The sequence below is a fragment of the Neolamprologus brichardi genome, chromosome 6 (genome assembly GCF_056152115.1).
Source record: "Neolamprologus brichardi isolate AB-2024 chromosome 6, ASM5615211v1, whole genome shotgun sequence".
Classification (NCBI taxonomy): domain Eukaryota; kingdom Metazoa; phylum Chordata; class Actinopteri; order Cichliformes; family Cichlidae; genus Neolamprologus; species Neolamprologus brichardi.
Window position 1 is genome coordinate 19,804,747 of NC_142109.1, and position 24,934 is coordinate 19,829,680.

A 24,934-nucleotide genomic window follows, 5' to 3' on the forward strand; every position below is an offset into this window, starting at 1 on the left:
TCAAAAGCTCTCTCTCTCTCTCTCCCCTTCGCTGTCTTTTTCTCCAGTGCATCACCTCCCTCTCTCCATCCCTCCCTCTGTTAGCTGAGCTCGCTAATGACTTTGATTTCAGATACTGTGTATTTTCGCGGGGACACTGTTACCCTGACTGACCCATTGTTTATCAGATCCAAAAACACAACTCATCTCCTTTTGCACTCGGTCGTTTTTGAAATCACTATTCTTTACGCTGACAAATCCATTAAATAAGGAGAGCTGTATTTTCAAGCAGGTGTGCGGTTATATCAAATAAAAACACGGAACATGCGGACAAGTCTTGAATGAATGAGAGACGAGTGAAAACACACACTGCTACAGAGTCTTTTTTGATGCCTGCGTGTATGTGCTGTGCGTGCGTGGTGGGGCATTAAGCAGGTATCAGGTTGTGTTTCCATCTGCTCCAGAGAGGGCTCTGATAGTCCTATTATTTAATCTGCTGGTCATTCTAGACGCCAGGCAAGAGCCGTTTAGCCAGACATAATTGAATGCTTCAGTGTGGGAGATCACCTTGGCCGTCTGTATGGACTGCGGTGCCAAGGCCGTAGACAAATCTAAAGTGCATCTGTTATTTCTTACTTTAGGAGGGCTTTTGCGTAAAGCATGTGTGGGTTATGAGGGCAAAATTAAACTTCTTTACATCTCTTTGATACAAAGAATGCAGAAATAAGCTTTTCAGTTCCAACTCTGCATGTCCTCTTGACTGTATTGCTTAGAACTGTTCTACCACAGTCATGTTTATAGCTTTACAAGCCAGACATGTATCACAGTCAGGTAATATGAAGAAGAAAAAAATTAAAATTAATCTCCAATCCAAGTCATCACGCTGATCCCTTATGCATTTGTTCTGAAGCGAGCTGTAACCCACATTCTAGTGGAAAAGATTTTTAAAAAGCCACACGACTGTTTCACTCTAGTGAATTTCCCCTCTCAGTCTCTTACCACCTGGTCAAAGGTCACATCACCATCTGTAATCATCTGAGACTGCCCTTGTTTCTCATCCGTGCTACCTTTGACTTTCCCGGAGGGGGGGAGAGGCATAATATTATAACTTCCATGTAAAGTTACTGTGGGATCAAGCTGCTGAAGTTTTTGCTGTGAATGCTGCTGCCTGGCATAACAAAAACTGCAATTTATTCATATACTGAAGAGTAGTGAACTATTTAAAAAAAAGAGAGAGCGAGAGGGTACTTACTGTAAGGAACACACTCATACTGGACTTCGAGGTATTTGTATGTGCCAGGGCAGGGATCGGGAAAGACGTCGGGGCCGGCCACCACAGCGCACTGCGTACGGTTGTTGCATCTACATAGATAGATAGGATAGATGGATAGCGTCAGTTGAAAACATCCACAAATCAATTGAAAGACCTGTAACATGATACAATTCAGCGGCACCACAAACTACATTTTCCAAAATGATCGCGCAGCTGAATCAGCCTTCTCTAAAAGGTTTAAAACAAAAACAGAACACCACAGCCATCGAGGAGCTGGGATTTATTGGAGGGCTGTTGTACTGGAGTTGCATCATTTTTTTTTTTTCAGCTGGAACCCAAGCACGCTACGCCGCAAAACGCATATCCTGATATCATGTGATATAATGTAGAGCGAGATCTATTTTATCCGCCGAGTCATCCTGACACTCGAGAGTCTTCTGTGCTTAAGGACCCTTCATGTTGACACTAGAGCAGATGATACGGCCTTACCCGGTACCTGAAGTGAACATAACAGTAATGGATTCACCGAGTTCACTTGTACACAAAGGTGGCCCACAATGGATACAGAAGAGCTGTGGCACAAGGACACTTCTGAGTTGAATGTATGTGGGTGTCTGTGTGTACCTGCACGAGTGTGTGAAGCACTGACGGCAATAACCTATACCTTTAAGATTATTTTGCCCCAGACTTTAGATAATTAATTCTAATTACCAGGGGGCCCTCTCCTCTGACACACAAAAAGTAAGTATTACTCACTCTTATTAACACAGGTTATGCAAGGCAGCACGCGATGTAGTATATACCCTGTGTGTCTTTTAGGGTTTCTGCTTACAGGCGTGTATACGAGCACCTGTGAAAATACATACATGACATTTACGTGTCACTGAACATTTCAAAGCTGCTCGTCACAACCACAAAAGATTTGCTGGTGCGTGACTGAAGCGCATATGTTATGATGATGCATGCATGTAATAACATAAAACGCACACTTGATCTGAGTTGTACTTCCAAGTTTATATGAGCTACAAAAGCACACGACTGAAACATATTTCTTATACAAGAATAGCAACAACAGACAAATGAGAAAAAGCTATTTTTAAAATGCTTTCATATTAATTAGCACAACTTCTCTTTCCCTCTGTGCACACCTGTCATACAGAAGACATTTACATTCAAAACATTCAGATTCTCCCATTGAGATATTTTTAATGAGCATACAGAACCCCTCAAGCCACTTTTCCTACAATACCATTCAACAATTTGCATAATGAAATATTCATAGGAGCTAATTTAATTATTAGTTCAATATTCACATGTAACACAGAGAACTAATGTAGCCTAGAAAGAACTAACTCCCTTAATTTTTTTTAGCTCGACGTCTCTCGCTGACCAGCATGTCTCAGATCACGTGAGGGTTTATTGGAATTTGTAATGGTTTCAAACTCCTTGTGTTGTGACGTCTGTCATATTCTAACAATACCCACCCATCTTCTCTCCCTCCTCTCTTTTTTCTCGCCTCTGTGCTTTTTAATTTCTTGCCCTGGTACCTTCATCATCGGTCACCTGTCATCAGTGCGAGCTGTGGGCTGAGGGGGGGGGCGGGGGACACAAAACTGACACAGTGCCACAACTTTGCTCACAGCACCCACCAAAGGTCACGAATGGCTGGCACTCACTGGTGAATCAGAGCACAAAACTCCCTTTAACGACCTCGCATAACTTTCTAAAGTTAAAAAAAAACACAACAACTAGCCGCTAGTTATGATGTCTTCACACTGAAGAGACACAGTGGCTGAGAAAGCTCAATATAAGAAAAGAAATGGAGCCAGCCAGGAATTGCTGTGAATTTAAGCTTATTTGCTAAAAGCACAAATGAATAGTCAACTTTAATAGCTTCAAAAAGTCACAAAACACATCTATCTTCTTATCACGTGGGCAACTTAGAGCTCGTGTCTGGAAATATTTGCAGTGCTAGAGATGTCAACTTGATGAATGTTTTCTTAGTTATGTTATGTTTCGAGTGTTTGCATGTGTTGTCGTGGGCTGCGGCGCTTTGAACTCTCCGATTCACTGAAGTGACAACCCGTCTGAAAAAAAAAGGAGTAAAATATTCCCGTAAATGTTTATGTTTCATGTCTAAGTCCTGTAAGATTTCCATATCTCACACGATGATTTACACATGGAAGTGACATCACCTTTGATCACCTGTAGAATTATTTTGTGCCAGAAAGTGCAAAAAAGGTGCCACTTTCATGAGTAAACCATAATATGAGACACAAATATTATAGAAAACACATAATAGTGAAAACATTAAAATCGAACAAGTCTTTTTTTCTGTTTCTTGTACATATTATTAAAACTAACAACTGAAATCAATATATATATATGTATTTTATTACACTATATAGTGTAATAAATTACATTAAATCATGTATGCCTGATCCAGGGAACACGGGCTGAAGAAAACAACAGATAAAAATGAGTTTGAGGAAAAACTGAGAGAAATGTTAGGCTTTGCAGTAGCCATGGGTATATGTAATTGTCAATATATTTCCGCTTCAGGTAAAAAAAAATGGCTCAGGGCTCTCATGGCTGAATCATGAGCACTGAAGGTTATTGACTATTATTTTAAATGAAAGCTATCGGGCAAAGATTTGGCATAATCTTCTCTTGCGAGCTATATCTCTCTGCTATCACTCCTTCTTTCTCTCTCTATTTTTGTCTGCACTACCTTTTTTCTTCCTCCCCACACTCTCTAAGCCAAGATAATAAACCAATTTCTTTTTTCAGCCTTTGTCCTCATCCTTCCCGCCTAGGAATTATTCCTCACTGTTCCTCCTTCTTTGTCTCTCATTCCAACTCGCTGTTTTTTCCGTCTGTTTATCTGTCTTAAACCCACTTAGCTGCAGTTTCCTAAGTCACACCCAGATATATGTGGTAGGCCGCTTATTGCTGCTGCTGTTCTCTCTTTTTCTCTCCTCTCTCCCTGCTTAATACCTTTCTCATCCCCGCCTCCCTCAGGGCGTCATCTCCAGCCTCCCCCTGTTTCTCCCTCGATCCCTCCATCCTTAGTAAAGCCTCTGCTGACGTCACCGTTCTGTCTGAGCCAGTAGTCTGAGTCAGGTCCAAAAAAGACTCCCTTATGTTCCCAGTACCTCCATCTCATTCTTTATTTGTCAACGTTACTCTCATTTCCTCACTGCCAACATGTTTATCCAGAAGCCTAACAAAACACGAGAACATCAGCAAAAATTTACAATTCCTGTCCTCTCTGCATTGTGACCCATGATTAATGGAGGAGATGCAGAACATGCGCGCACACACACACACACACGCGCGCACCTTTAGAATTTTTTTTTTTTTCCCAAACACCAAAATGGCTCTATATATTCTTTTTCTCTGTGTTTTTCTTAGAGTTGGCAGAAAAGCTCCTTTTTTTAATTAGCATGACCACATCAAAACAAGGCAGTGGCCTGGATACCGCCTGGCCCGCTGGCTTTCTTCCTTGCAACGTGCAACACACACATGCACACGAACAAACTATTCACAAACAAAGCCGAGCTGTGGCAGGCAGGGAAAGAGAAAGCTGCTATGCTGCAGTGGGTGCTGCTGTTGTTCTTGTCTCTGATGTTTTTCACTTTGTTTGGCAGACCTCCCTTCACTCCATCTCCGTCTCTATCCCTCATATAACTGACTGATGATTTGATGAGGCCGACGCTGCCTGTTGGAGCGTGTGTGGGGTATGTTTATGCATATGTGCAAGAGCATGTATGTCTGTGAGCAGATGCAAAATGGAATAAATATTTGAGTGTTTGTCTGCGAGTGTGCGCGCGTTTGTGCATGTGTGAGTGTGTGCGTGTGCTAGAATGCAGATGTGTTGAAGAGCTATATAATTACAGAACAAGAGAGAGCTGGGAACTAATCCTCGTGAGTTGAAAGAAGTGTCTGAGAGTGAGTGACGCATAAAGCTTCTCCAAAGTCCTCTGGAATCAGTGTTCGAATACAGTGAAACCACTCCAGAGCACTCTGTGAGTCATCTACAACTGTTTGTGAACATGCTTAACACACACAAACGTCCATTAATCTAAAAAAAAACAAAACATCAACTGTGTTCACTGAGCTTAAAAAAACAATTAAATGAACTTGAAGATACTTGAACTGGACTAATATAGACATACATGTATAGAAACTACTCATTTCTTTATGTTTTGCTAGGAAAATGGGAAATAGAAACTGACTTTCTACTATTCCAACAGTCTTGAAAGTTAATACTTTGTACAACCGCCTTTATTATTCAACACAGCCTGAAATTTCTTTGACAAGCGTTCTTGTAATTTCTTTAGCATTCGTTTTCCAGGTTCCTTGAAGGACCTTCCGAGCTCATATTTGGATGTTGGCTGCCTTTCGTTTCATTCTCTGTCAAGATGATTCTTCGCTGCTTCAGTAATGTTTTGGGAAAGCCAATCCGACTGTTCCACTGTGTGTTTTTCTATCCAGGTATGCTTTTACTGCATTGGAAGTGTGTTTGGGATCATTGTGATGCTGAAAAATGAACTTGTTGCCAATCGGTTGCTTTCCAGATTGTATTTCATATCTGCATTCATGATTCAATCAGCTTTGACAAGATCCCCAACACCAATGGCTGAAATACAACTCCAAACCACAACAAAGACTCCATCTTCTTTTACAGATGGGTGTAGACACTACTTGATCTCCTCCATACATATTGATGATATGAACCAGAAATTTCATATTTAGATTCTGCTCTCCACAAAACCTGTTGCCACTCATTTTCGTCCATTTCTTGTTTAAGCGTCTTTTCTTTTTGACCCCGTCACTTCCACTAAGACTATTTCTGAAGACCCTTCGGTGAACAGTCATTTTTTTCCCTGTGTCTAAAGGATGTTTTCTATATTTTTTTTTTAGGGATGGCACGTCTTCTTTTGTTCTCCACTTGTTCAAATTCCTCATTTATTTTAAGGCTGCACATCATGCTGAGATATGCCAGTTTTTTGGGAATCACCTTGTTGGTTTAAAAATGCTATTTTATGCCCTTTTCTTAGACTCAGTTAAAGAAATGCAAATAAGTTTCTGGTCATAGATTATTAGTGACGAAGTGACAATATATACCATTTAAAGCTGCTTCTTTGCTAACTTGTTTGTTATGTGTCGACACAACCCTGGTTAATCGTTTGAGTTAGGTGCCTTTTTTATGCTTGAATAATTCATAGGTCATTGTTATGTAGCTTAACCAGTAAAGCACCCATTCCTCTGAAAATGGTCAGGTACAAGGATTAGGATTATTACAAGGAAGAGAATATTGGAAAGAGCCAAACATTCGCAAATAATGACGACATGTCACAGGTACCTTGTGTTTCTGAGGGGCCATTTCAGGTTTAAGAGATCAGTATGATGATAAGACTCATGTATCCCTTCAAGCCTCTGGCTAAGGCACACATAATGCCCAAAAGCTGGAGCTCTCACAGTGGATGTCTAAGTGTTAATGTAACATTTGTTTGCAGCTGTGTTGCCATCGTGGAAAAGTGCTCATTTGCAGCCACTTCAAAGCCATACAATTTTCTCAAAGAAAAGAATACAGTAAGGTGGTGTATCTTAAGCTCTCAAAAGGACAATTATGTGCCAAGAATAAAACATATTTATGTGAGTTAGCAAAATATGACATAAACTCTTCTTTCTATCATCACATATTTGAAAATGAATACCACTCAAAAGTGGTGGCTCAGGGAGGTTGGACATAGATAAGTCTCAAATGGATGATTCTGTGTCAGCATTGGCCTTGCAAGGCTCAGGGATTTAAAACAGGAGATGGTGTGTTAATGTAATTTCGACCCATTAAATGCCAAATTTAATAAAATTGGTAAAAGAAATATCACAGTTACCACCAGTACTGTGTTTCATCACAGTTGTTTACAGCATAGGGTGTGACTGGGTGCAGTACCTTTTTAAGGAGCAGGCTCTATTTCAGAAACTTTAATACGGCCTTTTTGTAGCATCCATTTGTCCCTAATGCAACTATAGACACAACTCTCAGTGATGACACTAAAACTATTACACAATACAGAAAAAACTATTAAATAATGAGAACTATAAAGTTATGTTAATTTCTAATTGTTTATATTTACATGCTTGCAAATAATTCTTGGAGGATTATGCAACATGTTTCATAACTGCATTATTGAGCATCTTTCCTTCTTTCTTTTCACACCTGCAGAGGCACTGATGGTTTAGAATACTGAGACATCTCATGGTAGATCTGCCTAGGAGTGCTGTGCAAAGCTTGAAGCATGCAACACGGACTCGTGGTCTGCATAATGTCACCATTTTATTTTTGTCAGCTTGTTCACCCACACTGTGACGTAACTTGCAGAAAGACTGGATTTATTTATTTTTTCCCTTTTTTGACAGCTGGACAGCTACACAAACCCAGAATCAGACAGTTAGGGGATACAATGATAGAAGAGTTTGATATGGCTCAACACAAAAATACAGAAAAAAATATAGAAATCTACCAAGAATGGTCCAGTTCCTGTTGCAAAGGAAGCCACATTTTGTTCTTAAGTACCCCATCAAATTTTTCTATTGCTATGATTTGTAACACTGGTTACTGTTGCAATAAATCAGATACATTTTGTGAGCTTTTAAAATATAAAGAAATTCAACTGAAATCACAAAGTAGCAAAAATTAACCAGTGTGAGTTGAGCAGTCTTGTGTTTGTGAAAGTAAGGGGGGGAAAAAAGCCCAGAAGATGATTTCAGAGTGCTCTTCATCTCCTGTGCGAGTTCAGGAAAACCCATTTGACAGCAGATAGAGCCCATTCACTATATCTCACAACAGGATAAAAACCTGTTAGGCTGACCACTCACTCTGCCCCCCTCACACATCACATATGAGATTCCTCTTCTACTGGCCTCATTTCTACTTTATTAGCTCCCTGATGTGGTTATACACACATACACAGGCCTGTTTGGAGATGGACAAATGGAGTGATGGGAAAGGATGCCTAAAAGGACAAACACAAAAGGCAGGAAGTGTGGAGGGGTGCACAGGAAATGTGATTTAATATATAATTGAAAAATGATGCTAGTGTTGTGAGTGACAGAGGTAAGGGAGCAAAAGAAGGCGCCTATATATGTGTTAGTGCAAGCCTGAGCACATGTGCACCATGGGGTATCGTGAAGCAGATGCAGCACATCCTCTGCCAGCCCCACCACACCACACTTATGAAGAAATGACAGATCTGCCTCTCTCTTTGTCTCTCTCCCACACACATAGACACAAACATTCCTCGGCAGTCCCCGAATGTGTTTCTGTCAGCTCTCGAACAGTCTGTCAAACAAGCCACAGGTAAAATTACGTTGTTTTCCCTACTGGGAAAAAACTTTGAAATGTGCTACATTATTAATATTTGGTTGGAGGATGCCACGCTCTCCTGTTTTCTCCTATATCTGTGTGTCATGTGACATTTTTAACTTTACAATATTCCATGCACAGCATAATATGGGATGTTGTTATTACTGTATGCTGTATGTGTGTAGCTCCTGTAAATGAAAAGCACCGGCTCGTTTACCTGTCATTCTCATCCATGCACAATAGGATATAATATGAAATGACAAAAAATGATAATCTAATTTTAATTACTTAAATATTATAGACTTTATTTACACATAATATTATATACTTCCACCAGATAAACCTCTTCTTATCTTAGAAACAGGTTTTGTTCCTAAAAATTAAACCTAATTTAAATTTCAGCTCACTTAGTAGCGTTTTAATTTACGCCCCTTGAGCAGTTATGATCTTAGGAAGATTAGATGTTAACTCTGCCATTTAAAAACAGCATGCACTTGGATTTGCAAATTTGAGTTTTTTGTACCACTTAAGGAGAATGAAAGCAGATAACTGTGTTGTTTGCATAAAAAATAAATGCAGCATTTGATAAGTATCACAAAGATCAAAAAGAGCAGTGGTCCTAACGTCGACCCCTGGGGCATACCTCTTTGATACGGGAAGAAAAGAGGAAGAAGATCCAGCAAAGTGGGCCCACTGTGTTCTATCTGACAAGTAATTTTAAAAACAACTGACAGCATTCCCAGAAAAGTCATTATTATGTAGTTTATCCACCAAAGTGGCATAGTCAACTGTGTCAAAAGCCTTCAGCAAATAAAGAAAAGCAGAAATGTTGTATGTTCCACAGTCCATTGCCTCAATAATGTAATTTACCTCTTAAATAGCTGTGGTTATTGTGCTGTGCTGTTTTCTAAAACTTAGTAGTTAATATTTTCTGTATTTCTGCTATAGGCCTGCAATACCCTGGCAACCTGCCTAGGGTGTACCCCTGTTCTAGCTGCACAGGCTCTAATACACAAAACCCTGAACTAAATGGATGCATGGATGGATAATAGTTCTGCTATAATATCCGTAGCTAACTTGAGGAAATGTAGATCCAGGTTTTCAGGACTTGCAGTCTTATTAGCATTCAATTGCTTTAAAGCTCTACAGATCTGTTACATCGAAAGGAGAAAAGCTGAAAGACTGAGCCACAGATTCAATAAAAAGTTCTGGAGAGTGAGCCTTTTGTTCAACATCCTGTTTTAATTCTGGATGTAAAGTGTGCTTGAACATTAAATACAATTTAGATTATAAGTGCAATCCAACAACCTGCATTCAAGTCAGCAAAATCAACCACTGACACACTTCTGTGAACAGATAAAACATTCTTTAAAAATTAGCTACAGTAGTTATAAGCTTGCTCTCATACAGAGAGCCATTTGTATGCAAATGACAAATGGCACACACATTTCTAAGTCTGCATAATGCCTGTGACGTTGTTAAGATAATATATGATTTAATAAACGATGACAACACTATCAGATTTCAGTATGGCAGGTAGAGATGTCATATATTAGTTTTTTCCATTTCTTATATGTCAGGAAAAAAAGAGTATGAGTATAATTCCAAGTGGAACGAGACTGAATGTGTAATGCATGTTAATTCATTCTTTAGAAGTGGCCTAGTTTGGGAGTGTATGATATATGTTATGTGTGTGGATAACTAATGATTATTACAACTAAAAGACTGTTAATAAAAATAGCAATGATGATAATGTATGTCTTATCATAAACAGAGGCAAACAAACCCTTTTACCCTTCTAGCTTCTGAGCAGGCTGACTGCCAAGTATAGTTTTTGAGCTCCACCGTCTCTCCTTTCCTCTTCCACCGGTAGCCATGGCAACTTCCACGTCGTCCGATTCCAGGACACACTCGGAGAGTCTTTCTCCTGATTCCACCTAGTAACATTCCTTAGCTGATATCCCTATGTCTCTCCCAACCTTGCATCTCTCTAAATTTAAATGTGACACCTCCAACTTCACATTTTAATCCAAACCACGTGCTTACACGAACCCCAAATCCTCCTAAAAGCTAAAAGATGAGTGTGCTTCAGACAGATGTGCTGTCTTCTTGATTGGTGAGACGCAGAGGAGCGTGCAAGACACCATCACCATCAAGACGACAGAGCAATGCTACATCAAGTAACTGACTAGTAGAATTTAGTCAGCCTCACCTCATAAAAAAATATGGGATGCTGTGCTTGTGCAGGGGAGACGAGGGCTGTTCCTTGTGTCCTGGTTTGGATTTGTGCTTCACTGTCAGCGTCAAAGTATCGAGTCAGTCAGGTAGTCAGTCAATGTCTACAGCACGCCAGCATGTCTGAGGCACTGATTCACGTGCCCTGCTACTCTCTGGATGTGTCAGACTTTGTGTGCATGTGTGGAAGAGAGAAAAAGAGAAAGCGTGTGGTGTCTCAGGCCGTTCTCAGGCAGCCATGCAGCTTTGGTGCTCAGTGAAGCATGATAACGAAGGTTAGCAGAGCTATGGTGAAAGGAGAACAGGGTCAGATGGTGGAGACTTTGACATGTGGAAATACAGAGGTTTTGGGAAAAGAGAACAGTTGTCAGTTTGGGTGAAAGTATATTTGCGTGGGTAGACGGAGAGGAATATATAAAGAACAATAGAAAGAACAAGATCATTGTTAAGATTATAAAAGACCCCGTGTGTTCATTCCTGTCACATATCTGAGGGAAAGTTTCTGTCAGTGTTTCAGTGTGCCAGAATCAGTCAGTCTTTAAGTACGACTTTTCCTATTCGTCTATCTGTGTTTGCGTGTGCGTACGTATGTGTGTGGGTCCTAATTACCACACTGAGCAAGGGTGACAGTTGGGCCCCCAGGGTGCCGCAGGGCATCTCCTGTAGCCGTGGTGACTATGTTAGGGTGGTAGCACAAGCACAGACACTTCCATACACCAACGTGCACACACACACATACACATTAAGTAGGACATTTCCAGATATGACCTCATTCAGTGGGAAGCAGGGTACAGTTAATGGAGGGAGGAGAGAAGAAGAGTGAACAGATTGAGACAGAGTAAGTCAGAGATAGATATAATAACAAGATATAATTGTTAATATCCTGGTGAGTCCACCTCTGCAAGAAATCTCACACCCAGAGAAGAAACACAGTCACAGTCTCAGTTTCTGTGGTGAAAAACTTCAATTTAGCATATTGTTTTTGGACTTGGAATCACTGGGCTTTAGATTAATGTAATGTTTGGAGCATTTATTTATCTGCCCCTCTGTCACTATCTCTTCCACCTCTCTCTTCTTATCCTTCAGCTTTTACAGAGATGGATTATATTCAAATGGAGAAGTAACATGAAGTGCAGGTATGCCTGGAAAAAAGTGCCAGACTGCAGGCATAGTTTGCTGGTTAGAGAGTCTGAGACTGCAGCACACAGCTAACACTAGACTGCAGTCTGCGATTCAAGTGGTTTTCTATAATTCAGAGAGTCAAAGGAAAAGAACTTCAGAGGATGCTTTAGAGTCTCCCACGTGTGTAGTTCAAGCTTGCTAGTGCATGCTCAATAACACATACGGACTCGTATGCAAATGCATACAGCTAAAGATGAACACACTCAGACATGTTCACACACAACCACATATTCAGTACAGATGCACACAAATACATTCACATGCTACACTACTAGCCTGGAGCTTTGAAGGCTTAGATGCAGTTCTAAAGAGAAGGAGAAGTTGAGCAGGCTTAAGAACTAAGAAGAAACTCTCTATTTCTTTCTGAGCGCAGTATGTGTGTGGGCAAGAGAGAGTGTGAGTATGCATTTAACAGCTGCCACATGCATTCACATATGCATGTGAGTGCCTTCATCTGCATGTTAGTACGCAGTGGTGGTGTTAATATGTGTTTTTACAGCCATAGTGCACCTAGAATCTTTGGGGACACACTGAAGGATTCATCTGGAGACCTGGGTTGTCACTCTGGCCGTCAACCCTAGCATCCCGGTTCAAAACAGGGACAAAATATAGAATTCACTATAAAAGACAGGAAACATGCAACCTATAAGGCTTTGCATTTTAGCCTCAACCTCATCTCTCCCCAGAGTTGAGGAAAGAAAAAAGCAAATGGAAAAACAGGAAAGCCAATGAAAGCTAAAACAGATGGTAAGTGAGAAAGGAAGAGTGACAGTGAGGGTGGGAAACAGGGGGTGAGAAGCAATTTGAGGAATGAGGAGAGGGTAGAAAAAAAAATACTAAGAATGGAGTGACAAAAATTGAGATATCAAGAGGGTGACAGATGGGAGAATAATAAATGAAGCATGTTGTTATTTAACACATCCAAAAGAGACGGGGAACAGAGGAGAAGGGAGAACAACTCCCCACCCTTGTCTCTCTTGTCAAAGTGCCTTCCCTTTGTGTGGAGAGGCGTCTTCAATAGGCATGGAAAGGGAGAGAAAACGAGAGCAATCGAGAAAAAGAGAGGTGAGAGCGGAAAAAAAAGGCTGAAGGGCCAACAAGGTGACAAGGTGGGAAAGGTGGTATGGAGGCATCGAGGGAAAGTCTGTTTGAAGTCCAGAAGTAATTTTCTATCACGATAGCTGTGGCAGAGGCAACAAAACAGAGTTTGTGTGGCCGTGTGTAACGTCCACACATTCTTCACACTATCGACACTTGCAGCCTCAAGTGCGCGAATGCATGTGTGTGAGATTAAGAGGGAAAATCTGAGAGAATGTGCTGAAAGGTACTTGGTCCAATTCTGTAGCATCTCCAGAGAACTCATCAAGTCATTTTTATGTGAATAAATCACTATCCCCGAAGGCACTTCGGCATTTTGGCTCGCAGCTCTCTCCCGGTGTAGAACTGCACACTCAACCATCAAATGTCTCCTCATATAAGTCACTTGTGACACATATGCATGCAACCCAGCCACACCCTAGCACTAACCAGTACTGTGAAATTCATCCTGACATTTAGGAAAATAAGTTTGAAGTGCAGTGCCAGTGGGGTGAGTCTAACAAAGAATGAAAAATTGAATTATACTCACAATGCCTTAATTTAATATCAAAGGTAAAACCTAAAAAAAGAAATAATTAAGCTGCAGAGACCTTAAAACAAAGGATTTTCAGTAGTCGTTTTCAAATAAAGGTGCCTCTGTTCAAACCCTGATAAAACAGAGTGAGTCACTGAACTGAGGCCACTGTATCACTAAAACAGATTAAGCGTAACTTTCATGGCCACGGCTTCGTTTCCCCTTCAACCCAGTGTATCCCAATGGGGAGATAATCTGGGAAATGCAGCGGTATCAGGTCCTTTCTAGGTTGCCTGAGAAGCCTTGTGAGACCCTCTGGAGATATGAGGCTTTGATATCAAGACCAATTATGTGGTATAGGCGCACACATCCACGCACACAAACATTAGCACACACACACACACATGCGCACATTCACAAACACATACACACACTCATACATACACACTCATTGGCCTTGGAGAGTGGTGGAGAGGAAAACAAAGAGAGAATGTGATACTGAGGAAACACTGGGCAGGCGGAACATGCTCTGATTTTATCAGCCAGTTGAGCGGAGCTTGAAAGCCAGAGACGATACAGACATAGAGGCAATGAGAGAGTGGAAACAAGACAGGCTGAAACAGACTGAAGAAAATGGATGTGAGAGTATGGGGAAGAGTTGAAAGTATATACATACACACATCCCCGGTCAAACTCGAAATTGAAGCCTTCAATACCCGTTAACATGCAAAAACACATACAACGAACATGTGCATGAGCACACACTAAAAGATTCACTGTCAGCATTTATGCCAAACATGGACACACATACTGTATGCAAGAGCATATCCGAGCTTTGCAGAGTATTGTGCAAGTGGACACAAAGGCTCACTCGCGGCATCTTGGAACTCGCAAACCGTTCACCACAAATATATGTGATAAACAGTTGTTTCCGGTCTGAGTCACCTCCACAGAGGATCCCTCAAGATTAAGTATGGCCTCTGGCTCTGCTAATTGGAGCTTAAAGTCTGGTGTAGCCCCTGGGCAGTGTATGCTGTGTGTGGTAGAAGCCATGTGTGTGTGAGCGCGCTTCCGTATAAATTATGGATGGAAAGGGCTGTAGGAAAGTGGCCACACAAGCTTCAGCTGCCAGAGCGAGAAGAGAGACCAAGCTAGGCCAAAGCAGTCGCAATCAGAGCACCACCACATGACACAGACAGGTGGTTTGATAGAGAAACAGAGTAGGGAGACGGATGGGGAAAGATGATAGCAATATTGAGATGGAAAAAAGATGAGAGAAAATAATAGGACAGCAAGAGAACTGAAAGTGAGATTAACGCAGGACCTGGAAAATCCGGATACTAATGGTGACATTAATGAATTATTTATAGCCAGACATTCTCATTACAGAGCACGGTGCTTTCCCTTTATTGCTATTTTTGTCATGCTATCATTTGCCAACTAGCTTTAACTAACTACCTGCCAAATACAAAATATATGTAAAGTGCAGAGACCACGACAGCATTAAAAACCATTTCCGGTAACCCTAAATCACAAGCTGGGTTCTCTTTTCTATTCTGCTACTCACCAAATAAATGTTAGGATAATCAGAGCAAAGTACCTGAACATGTTAGATGTTAGCTAAAACAGCACTCACTCGTGTTAATAAAAGTATAGTCTCAAGTGAGGAAAGGAGACATGAAAATCTATTATTATTATTTTGCAGCCCAAATATTAAATATTGTATTTTTCACAAACACAGAAAAAGTGGAAAAATCTGTTGTTAAAATTTACAAAGTAAAGAAAATTTGCTGAAGCCTTAATTTGTGAGCTCCATGTATTATGGCATAAAATGCTGTATGACATAATATATCATTATAATGTTTTTTTAAACTATCCATATATTACAGCCTGTTGTTCAATGATAATTTTCCATGGAGCAGACGCTGAGATTGCTGTGTTCCTTTCAGCACCCTCAGAGGAGGAGGCAGGCACACCGGAGAGATGTGCAGGAGAAGTGTCACCTGAGTCGCTTCCATTGTCTGATAAGACTACACTGGTTTCTATAAATAATCCGTCACAATTGTCCTTTTCTCCCATTACAGTTTAGCAGTTCTGTCATTTTATGCCTCTGTTGTTTGGTGTAAACTTCTTGAAAGTGGGTAAATTCATAGTTAATTCAGAACTTGATGTATAGTGTGGTGTGGGAAAAAACACATGGGGGGATTTCGAGCATCTCAATTGGATTAAGGTCAGGCCTTTGACTAGGCCACTCCAAAGTCTTTATTTTGTTTTATCTTCATCCATTCAGGTGGACTTGCTGGTGTGGTTTGGATCATTTTCCTGCTGCAGAACCCAAGTGCGCTTAAGCTTGAGGTCAACAGCAGATTGCCGGACATTCTCCTTCAGGATGTTTTGGTAGACAGCAGAATTCATGGTTCCATTAACTGCAACAAATCTTCCAGGTCCTGAGACAGCAAAGCAGCCCCAGACCATCACACTACCATCACCATATTTTACTGTTGGTGCGAACTTCCTTTTCTGACATGCTGTGTTAGTTTTATGCCACATGTAACGGGACTCAAACCTCCCAAAAAAGTTCCGCGTTTCTCTCTTCAGTCCACAGAGTATTTTCAAAGATGTCTTGGGGATCATTAAGATTTTTTCTGGCAAATGTGAGGCGAGTCTTTGTGTAACTGTTTTCTCCTTGAACTCTCCAGTGGGTGGTATTTTTTTCCAGTAACTTTCTTATTGTTGAATAATAAACTCTGACCTTTTGTGACCTCTTGGATGAGTCGTCGCTACGCTTTGGGGGTCTTTTTGGTTGACCAGCGACTCCTGGGAACCACTGTTCCATATTTTCGCCATTTGTCGATAATGGCTCTCACGGTGGTTTGCTGGAGTCCCAAAGCCTTCAAAATTGCTTGGTAACCGTTTCCAGACTGATAGATGTCAGTGACTTTGTTTCTCATCTCTTTCAATTGTGACATGTTGTGTTGCATTTCTCAGTCTGCTTCAGTTTGTCAGACAGGTTCTGTTTAAGTGATTACAGGCAGTAATCAGGCCTTAGAGTGGGAGGGAAACTTAGCGTTGTAAAAGACGTGGTTAATCACAGTTTATTCATGATTTAACAAGGTGGGGGCAATCAAGTTTTCACACATGGCCATACCCTTAATGATAAAGCCCTTGATTTAAAAACTGTATTTTGTGTTTACTTTTGTTATCTTTGTGTAATATTTACATTTGTTGATCTGATGATCTGAAACATTTAAGTGTGACAAACATACAAAAAATCAGAGTAAGTAAAGCAATTCAGACTGTTCCTGTCTTGGCTCTGTCTTTGTGCCATGAGTCAGCCTTCAACACGCACCAAAAGGATACCATGGGACAAACTTAATTAACAAAGCAACACAAAGAATTAATTATTTTCACTGTGGTTGTCAGTTTTGGTTTTACAGTTCTTAGAAAATGTTCCGCTCAGACACATCACACATTCACTCAAACACGTACATACAAACTGACCTGAGTGACATGATCTTGTATGCATCAGGCAGGTAGCACCGCGTGTTTTCCATCTGGACGGGGTCCGAGTCGCAGATCTTGTCATCGGTGCGGCCGTAGTTGGCACTTTCAATCATGATGACATCTGTGCCTGGGCAGCGTAACTCAATGGGGTAGGACTCACAGGACAGCTCCCTGCGGACTACTGCCATGGGGATGGGGGCACGGCCATAAACTGCACAGAAAGACATATGTATTGATATTAAGTCTTTGTTTGGTGAAATACTCTAGACGTTTTGGTAGAGCCATCTTTAATTTACTTGGACTGCAAGGCCTGAATTATTCAAGAATAGACTGTGTTCAACTGAAATTGCATTTGTACCCTTGTCATATAGACGTAATTATTCAGACTATATAAAAACAATAGCATAACAAAAGACTTCTTATAAGGGCACGTCCACTGTCGCGAGTGAACTGACTTGGTAATTAGTGCTTTGCAGTTAGCAGTATTGGACATTATTCTAGATAGAGAGTAATTGCCTGGCAATTTCAACAGATATTTAGTGCTGCAGATAATATTCAAAGATGGCAATGCCTAATTATTCTCACAAGTTGCAAATGTGATGCAAACATCCACTAGGACTGTACTGTAATGGGGAACATGTCATTAATTTCAATGAGTCTGAAGTTACCGAACATTCCCGATATTTTTTTACTTCACTTGCGGACGCTTTTGTGCCACACAACTCCCTTTCATCTAAAAACAAAATGAGCAAAAATCAGAAGAAAGGCAAACTCTTCACATCAAAAGTATTCTTAACAGTGTCATGATTTTGGATTCTTCTTGTTATCGCGATTCCATCACTTCTTTTATTTTAATTCTTGCTTCCTGTGGATTCCAGTTAATCCCCGCCAGCCAGCCCCCCAATGCCTGACGCACACGAATAGTTTTAAAAAAGTTTTCTCCTTGCTCTTAAGCATTTGGACTTTTCTCCCCTTTCTCTCATTCTTTATTTTCATGTTCTGCTAAAACACCTTATACATACCTCCATGTGACTGAAGCTATTACATAGGAGTGCAGTGACAATAATGGTGTGGTTCTGGGTGTTAGTGTCGCATGGATTATTCTTCTGAGGTGCTCAATTGTATTGCCCATGTCTGCATCCACCTAACCTTTCCATAATAATAATGCAGATTTTATTACACACACACACACACACACACACACACACACACACACACACATATATATATATATATATATATATATATATATATATCACTGCCCATCTAGACCATCTGAGAATTTTTGCTATACAGGGTGCAATATACATATTATGTATTTCCCACTTGAATAAACTAATAACATTTATTAAATCTACACAAAACTAATGTGGAAGGTTGCCAGACCCAGCGCTCTTTTTGGAAGAACATATCCTGTCAAATCATTTCTTAAAAGCAGAGAAACAAGCACATGTATACACACATGAATGTACAGACACAAAAGCAATTAAAAAGACACAGACATACAACATCTGTGTAAAGCGAGGCAACGCTCCCTGTCATGGTAACCATAGTAACCCCGTCCACCCTCCCTTGGCTCTCTCATTGGTTAGAGAAGCGTCATGGTTACACAAATGCAGCAAAGAATCTGAATGAGCTCAATGACACTGTGCCCGGGCTCAACTTAATACTGCCCTTCACCACATCACAGACGCACAAGCACGGAAGCACATGCACACACACACACACACACACACACACACACACACGCACGCACACACACACGCACACACTCATGCATACAAATGCTCGGAGTGATGGAATGTAGAGGTGGAAATTCACAGCCAGCCAATATCAGTGTGGTGTTGGTACCTGAGGGAAAAACATTGATAATGGCAGGAGGTAGCTTAGAGATAAGACTGATATATAAGTGGCATTTACTGAAAATGTCTTCTCTAATGAACAGACACATGCACACACACACGTATGTATACCACTGCAGGCTATGATTAGACCTTAAGCACACATTCAGACAGGATGTGTGTCTCCAAAGTAGCTGAGGATTTAACAGGGCATCATGCAGTTTTGTCTGTGTAAGCAGGGGGTCTTAGTGCACTGGGTCATTACTGTGTGAAAGTAAGTGTCAGTTTATTAGTTTTTCAATGGCTGCATCATGACTCTGTGAGCATGAATATAAATTCTGAAGTGAGGGTTAATTGGAGCATGCGGGGATCAATAAACAGCATCGTAAGGCAGCTGTCTAGACTAGCTTTGGATCAGATGTCTTACAGTGTTGCCTTACAGGGTCCCCTTTGGGTATGAAGCAAGCATTATGACACAAACTCACACACACACTATTCAAATGAGGGGTCTATCTGTATTCCCATTAAAAGCCACTCTGCCTTTGTAAGCAGGAGTAAATGAACTGACTCGTACATGCCATCCTGTCTCGTCTGTCACATTTTAATTTATCTTATTATATCAGCTGGCTCACCTATAAAGCTGCTGTGCTTAACCTGTCTCCAAAGGAGACCCTCTACACATATTTCTGCCACCTGATACACATGCATTCACTCGCACACACACACTATGCGCACATATTTAGCTGTCTGTCTTTAACTACATGTAATAATGTGTGAGCTGGCAAGTCCATGTTAATGTGTCTGTCATTAGTTGTGTAAGTGGTGACAGAAGCTTGGCAGCAACAGACAGTACGGACAGTCTTATTCAGACACTCTTATTGCCTCGGGGGGCTGAAACAAAAGGATATTGATTTTTACATTTGGGCCAAGAACAAGAGAGTGGCGAAAGAGGTGGATAGATGGAAAGAAGGAATGGGTGAAAGGAAAGAGGAGAGAGATTTAAAAGGTGATCTCTCACTTGAACTGCCAAAGCTTTTGGCCAATGCTGATGTCTTAAATGTGGGGTGCTTTGAGTTACAGGGAAAACAACTTATTTTAAGTGCATAAGATATTCTAAAGGTTAAGGCTAGCAGTACCTTCATTGTTTTATCAATATATATAGATAGATATATTTATATATCTATCTATATATATCTATATCTTAGCTTGATCATTGTCAACCACCAGGGGGTGTATCCCATTTTGACCTCAGTAACCTCCAGCCATATTTGGCACAGATGTTCCTGTATACTATGTCAGCCGCTTGGTTATGTCGTCCCATGTATGTCCTGCCTGCTAGCATCTCACACCCTGTTATGTGCTGGATTATCTCGGGGCATCTTTGCACCTGCACCTGGGATCTTGCCTGGTGTGGTAGACCCCAGCCTCCATCAATCTTGCGCTTAGAGCTTGTGTCTGTGCTGCCACAATTAGTGCCTCCATGCACTTTTTTAATATCACACCCTTCTTCTACCTGCCAGTGAGACCATGGCATGCAGTAGCGTGTCCATCCATGATGCTTCCTCTTCTTACGCCTCTTCTTTCTTGGGTTTCTGCTGCCTGAGGTATTTACTAAGCACATGATCAGTTGTGGCCATCTGTCTGTGTGCTAATGGATCTTTGTTCTTTCTTTCCTGGATAGTGTTTCTGACACACACTAGTCCTCAGCCTCCTTCTTTCCGCTTAGTGTACTCTTCTGGAGTTCCATGGCGATCAGGCCTTTTCAGCCTCCGGTTAGCTATTCCGGGTACACCTCATTCATTAGCAACTGGTTAATTTGTGCTTCCAGGGGCTCACAAAATGAAGTAAATCCTTGAGCCAGTAGGTGTGGATCATGCCAGAGTCTGTTGCTGTCCGACTCTTTATATTTCTTGGATGGTGACTAGTGAACCCAGAAGACAGACAGATACAGATTGGTTACCTAAATGGAGATGACATAAATGATGACACTGCCGCGGACTGCCAATAATTCATACTCAGCTAATCCCAACCAGCCACACCTTTACCTGTGAAGCACAAGAGTATAACTTGGATGGTTCAGTGGAGAACACTTGGCTTATTCTCCCAGCTTCTGGTATAACTGTTCAAGCTAATTGCTTTAAAATGTATACCACAAGCCATCACACTTCATCACTCCTTTCTGCAGATAGTTGGCTAACGTCCCTTTGTTCTGCCTTGATCTTGGCCACAAGTCTTTTTCTCCATGGAAGATACTGCTCCTTGTTGCTGTTGTTAATCTTATAGAGTTATATGTCTCATATGTTGCTGTGGTATAGATCAGCTGGTTGGTTTCATTGATTGTTGCAGTAGGGGTTGTGCGTAATGTCGCATTCACATCTTCTAGTAGACTTTCAGAAGGTACTTCATTTAATCAGCTATAGAGGGTCCAGGTTCCCAGCTTAGCCATGGTCTTCTGTTTCAGGTCAGCTGCCCTTGCATTTAATCTACCAGTTGTTTTCAGGACTTGGTGCCCAGTCTTGGAGAGTGGGGATGATGACATTCCCCCTCAGACCGGACGTCTTTGTGTTGTAGGTCACTCAATGTGTTGTACCTCAGTCTCTAGTTGCAACAGCAGTTGCTTTTTGCAGATGTTGATGATGTTGCAGCTAATGATTCGAAGCATACCGCGTCATCTGTCAAATATGGTGGAGGCAGTGTTATGGCATGAGCATGTATGACTGCCAGTGGAATTGGGTCACTACTGTTTACTGCTAATGTGATAGCTTATAGAAGTAGCAGGGTGAATTCTGAAGTGTACAGGCCTAGACTCTCTGCTCAGAATAAGCCAAATTCTGCAAAACTGATTAGACAGAGCTTCACAGTGCAAATGCTTCACACAAGTTCCTTAAAGGAAAGAAACTGGATGTTCTTCAGTCAGTCACCTCCACCCAATAGAGCATATAAAAAACCCCGTAAAACCCTGCCAAAAAAAAAATCCCAAAAACAAACAAACAAAAAAAAAACCAAAATAATTCCCAGATTCACATTTACATTTATTTTTGTTTGAACAATCCTAAAATAATATAGGTCTTTGGAGAAGACTGAGTGGTTGCTGTTGTGTGTCCTCAAGCTGGTGTCCTTGTTTCAGCTGTACAGGTTTCCTCACAAAGCAAAAGGAACATACTTTGCATACGTCAGCTCATTCTTTAGACATCGATGCAAATATATTTAACTGAAACTCATCTCTTCCTGTAAAACCAAGCCCTTGGTGTTTATATGCCTGACTATAAGCACTCCCTGTGTGCCTTTTAATTGCATCCATTAGTTTTTAGGTGGGATTTCTGGCAACGTTGGTGCAAGTACATGCTAGATGGTGTGTTTGTGTGTGTGGTCCAGGAATCACTTGCTGTAGAGACCTACATCTATTTAAAATGTGGATACATATGAGTGTTTGTGCGTGAGTGCATGTTACAAAGTTACACAATGTGAGTGACAGGAGCTATTAATAGGGCCGAGTTCAAATGGGCCAGAGCTCCCTCTCAGAGTCTTTTAAGCCTATAGTCATGTAGGAAAGGAGGAAATATAAAGTTGACCTACTGGACTGCATCTGCACTGAACATTTTGTATGTGTGAAACATTTCTGTGTGTGCAATAAAATGGTGCCCTGAGTTTTGATTCTTATTTTTGGTTTTATTGTTATTCTTTCTTATGCTCTTATTTTGGTAATTGCTTTTTCTTGTGTGTCTCCTGTGCCTTTGCCTCTTCGCTCCTTTATGATTGTCTGCGCTATCCTGATTAGTTTCACTCTTGTTTTATATATCTTCACTTGTCTATTTTTCATGCATTCATTATTTCAAGTCTGGACAATCTTAATTCATTATTATCAGGTGTCAGGGAATAGACAGAGAGACCACGTTTCCTCTGTATTAGCATCTCTTCATTTGCTCCCTGTTAAATCCAGAACTGAATTTAAAATCTTTCTCCTCACACACAAACTCTCGAATAATCAGACCCCATCATATGTTAAAGACTCATACTATACTGCAAGGTCTTTACCTTATAATATAAAATGCCTTGAGGCATCTGTTGCTGTCATGTGGTGCTTTATAAGTAAACTTGAATTGAACAGTTGCCACCTTGCTTTGTAATCAGCCCATGCTGTATGTAGTCTTGTGCATCCCTTTGTTAGTTTGTCTGTTTATCCGCTGTGTGTCGGCCTCCTTTATCCCATCTGTGTTGTTTCAAGACTCATTTGTATCCTTGCTTTTTTGTGCCTGCTGAGTAACAGCTCTTTGCAACAAATGCTATTTCTTTTTTGAAAGAAGTCCAGCAAAAAGCTTTTATTTTAGCAGACAATTGTGACTGTAATAAAATTAACTAACATTACCTATTGCTCTTATCAATACAGTTATTAAAAACACAGACTATAGCTTAAAATAATCAACAGCTGTTTTATTTTACGTTTTCCAGTGAGCCCAGTAAGCCACGGTAGGGCCTTATCAAGTCAGTAATCAGGTGTTTTTCCTTCTGTAATATGACCAAAACTAGTCCCCAATTTTTTTTCTTGCTTTTGCCAATTGGACTTTAGTCACATAGATATTTGACTGAAAATTCTTTAATGTAGCAATAGTAATAATTGAGCAATACAACACATTTCAATTAACAAATTAAAAGGTTTTTTTTTTCTCCTTTTTTGGTTAGGGCAGTGCAATGAGTAGTGTGTCCCTTACCAATGGCTATGGGGGAAAAGAAGGTTGAGATCAAGAGCAGGCATCTGGTCCACATGACGTCTGAGGATGACCTGGAAGTAGATATGGAGGTACTTCCTGCTGAGCCCAGACGGTCTTGTGGCGAGCTGTTTATATGTCACAGCTCAGTCTTCCTGTCACCATACAGACCTGAGAATTGACACACAGAGAGAATCTGCTCACTTAGTTTGCCATACGTATACACATTAGGATGCTTTATGTAGGCCGCAATACACAGATTTACTAACTATTCCAAAATATGATCTTTTTGAACAATATGAACAACTGACAAAGTTTATCCAGCAAAACATTTAACTGATTTATAGTGGATGGACATTTTAACAAACTTCAAAATAACAAAAATCATTTCCTTAAACAATAATGAGAGAAAGAAAGAGAGGACTAAATGACAAACACTTGTACCTCAATCATATTTTCAGAAAATTAAAATGAAAATTAAATTGCTAGATAAGTAAATGATATTCTGCAGACACACAGAGAGAAATTGATCATTTAATCATGAATGTATAAAAACACTTTGATAACATTTATTGTATAGTTGTTTAATATTAATCTCTGTCTCTCTTCCACAGCATGTCTTTGTTCTGTCATCCTCCCCTCACCCCCAACTGGTCACAGAGATGGCCGCCCCTCCCTGAGCCTTGTTCTGCAAACCAATTTCTTCCTTATAAAATGGAGTTTTTCCTTCCCACTGTCTCCAAAGCGTTTTCTCATACAGGGTCATATGATTGTTGGGATTTTCTCTTTATTATTTTATTACAATGGAAAGCGGCTTGCGGCAACTGTTGTTGTGATTTGGTGCTGTATAATTAAACTGAATTGAATTCAATTAAATTAAATAGCTTAGGGAGTTAAAAACTTCTGTCCAATATGTGATTATTTTTAAGATCTACAAATTAATATATTCTTCATTAGGTCATACTAAACATCTCATCTGCTTTAAAAGATTCTAAAGGAATTAAAATCACATTTTTAAGCTAAAAAAAAAGCCATGATAGTGTGTTAAACACAACAAGAACAGGATATTTTGTGCAAATCTATATTTCACATGGCAACAAACCATATCCCGAATAATCCACACACAATAACACAAATCTGCCTGGAAAATGCAAGACTACTGTTATATGCAGACCTTGTCTAAAAGAAATAGTAAAATAATACAATGGTGCTTAATGTTTGCATAATGAT

At 40.5% G+C, this 24,934-nt stretch overlaps 1 protein-coding gene across 1 annotated transcript in view; it reads right to left on the reverse strand.

Annotated features, from left to right (window-relative positions):
- Positions 1 to 24,934, reverse strand: part of adgrl3.1 (adhesion G protein-coupled receptor L3.1) — a 117,562-nt gene that overhangs the window by 64,156 nt on the left and 28,472 nt on the right. Inside the window, exons 3-5 of the mRNA XM_087841798.1 lie at positions 23,708 to 23,875; positions 17,155 to 17,368; positions 1,232 to 1,341 (exon numbers count right to left, since the gene is read on the reverse strand). Of these exons, the coding sequence (XP_087697924.1) occupies positions 1,232 to 1,341; positions 17,155 to 17,368; positions 23,708 to 23,762 (379 nt within the window). The 5' untranslated portion in view covers positions 23,763 to 23,875. The remainder of the gene's footprint in view (positions 1 to 1,231; positions 1,342 to 17,154; positions 17,369 to 23,707; positions 23,876 to 24,934) is intronic.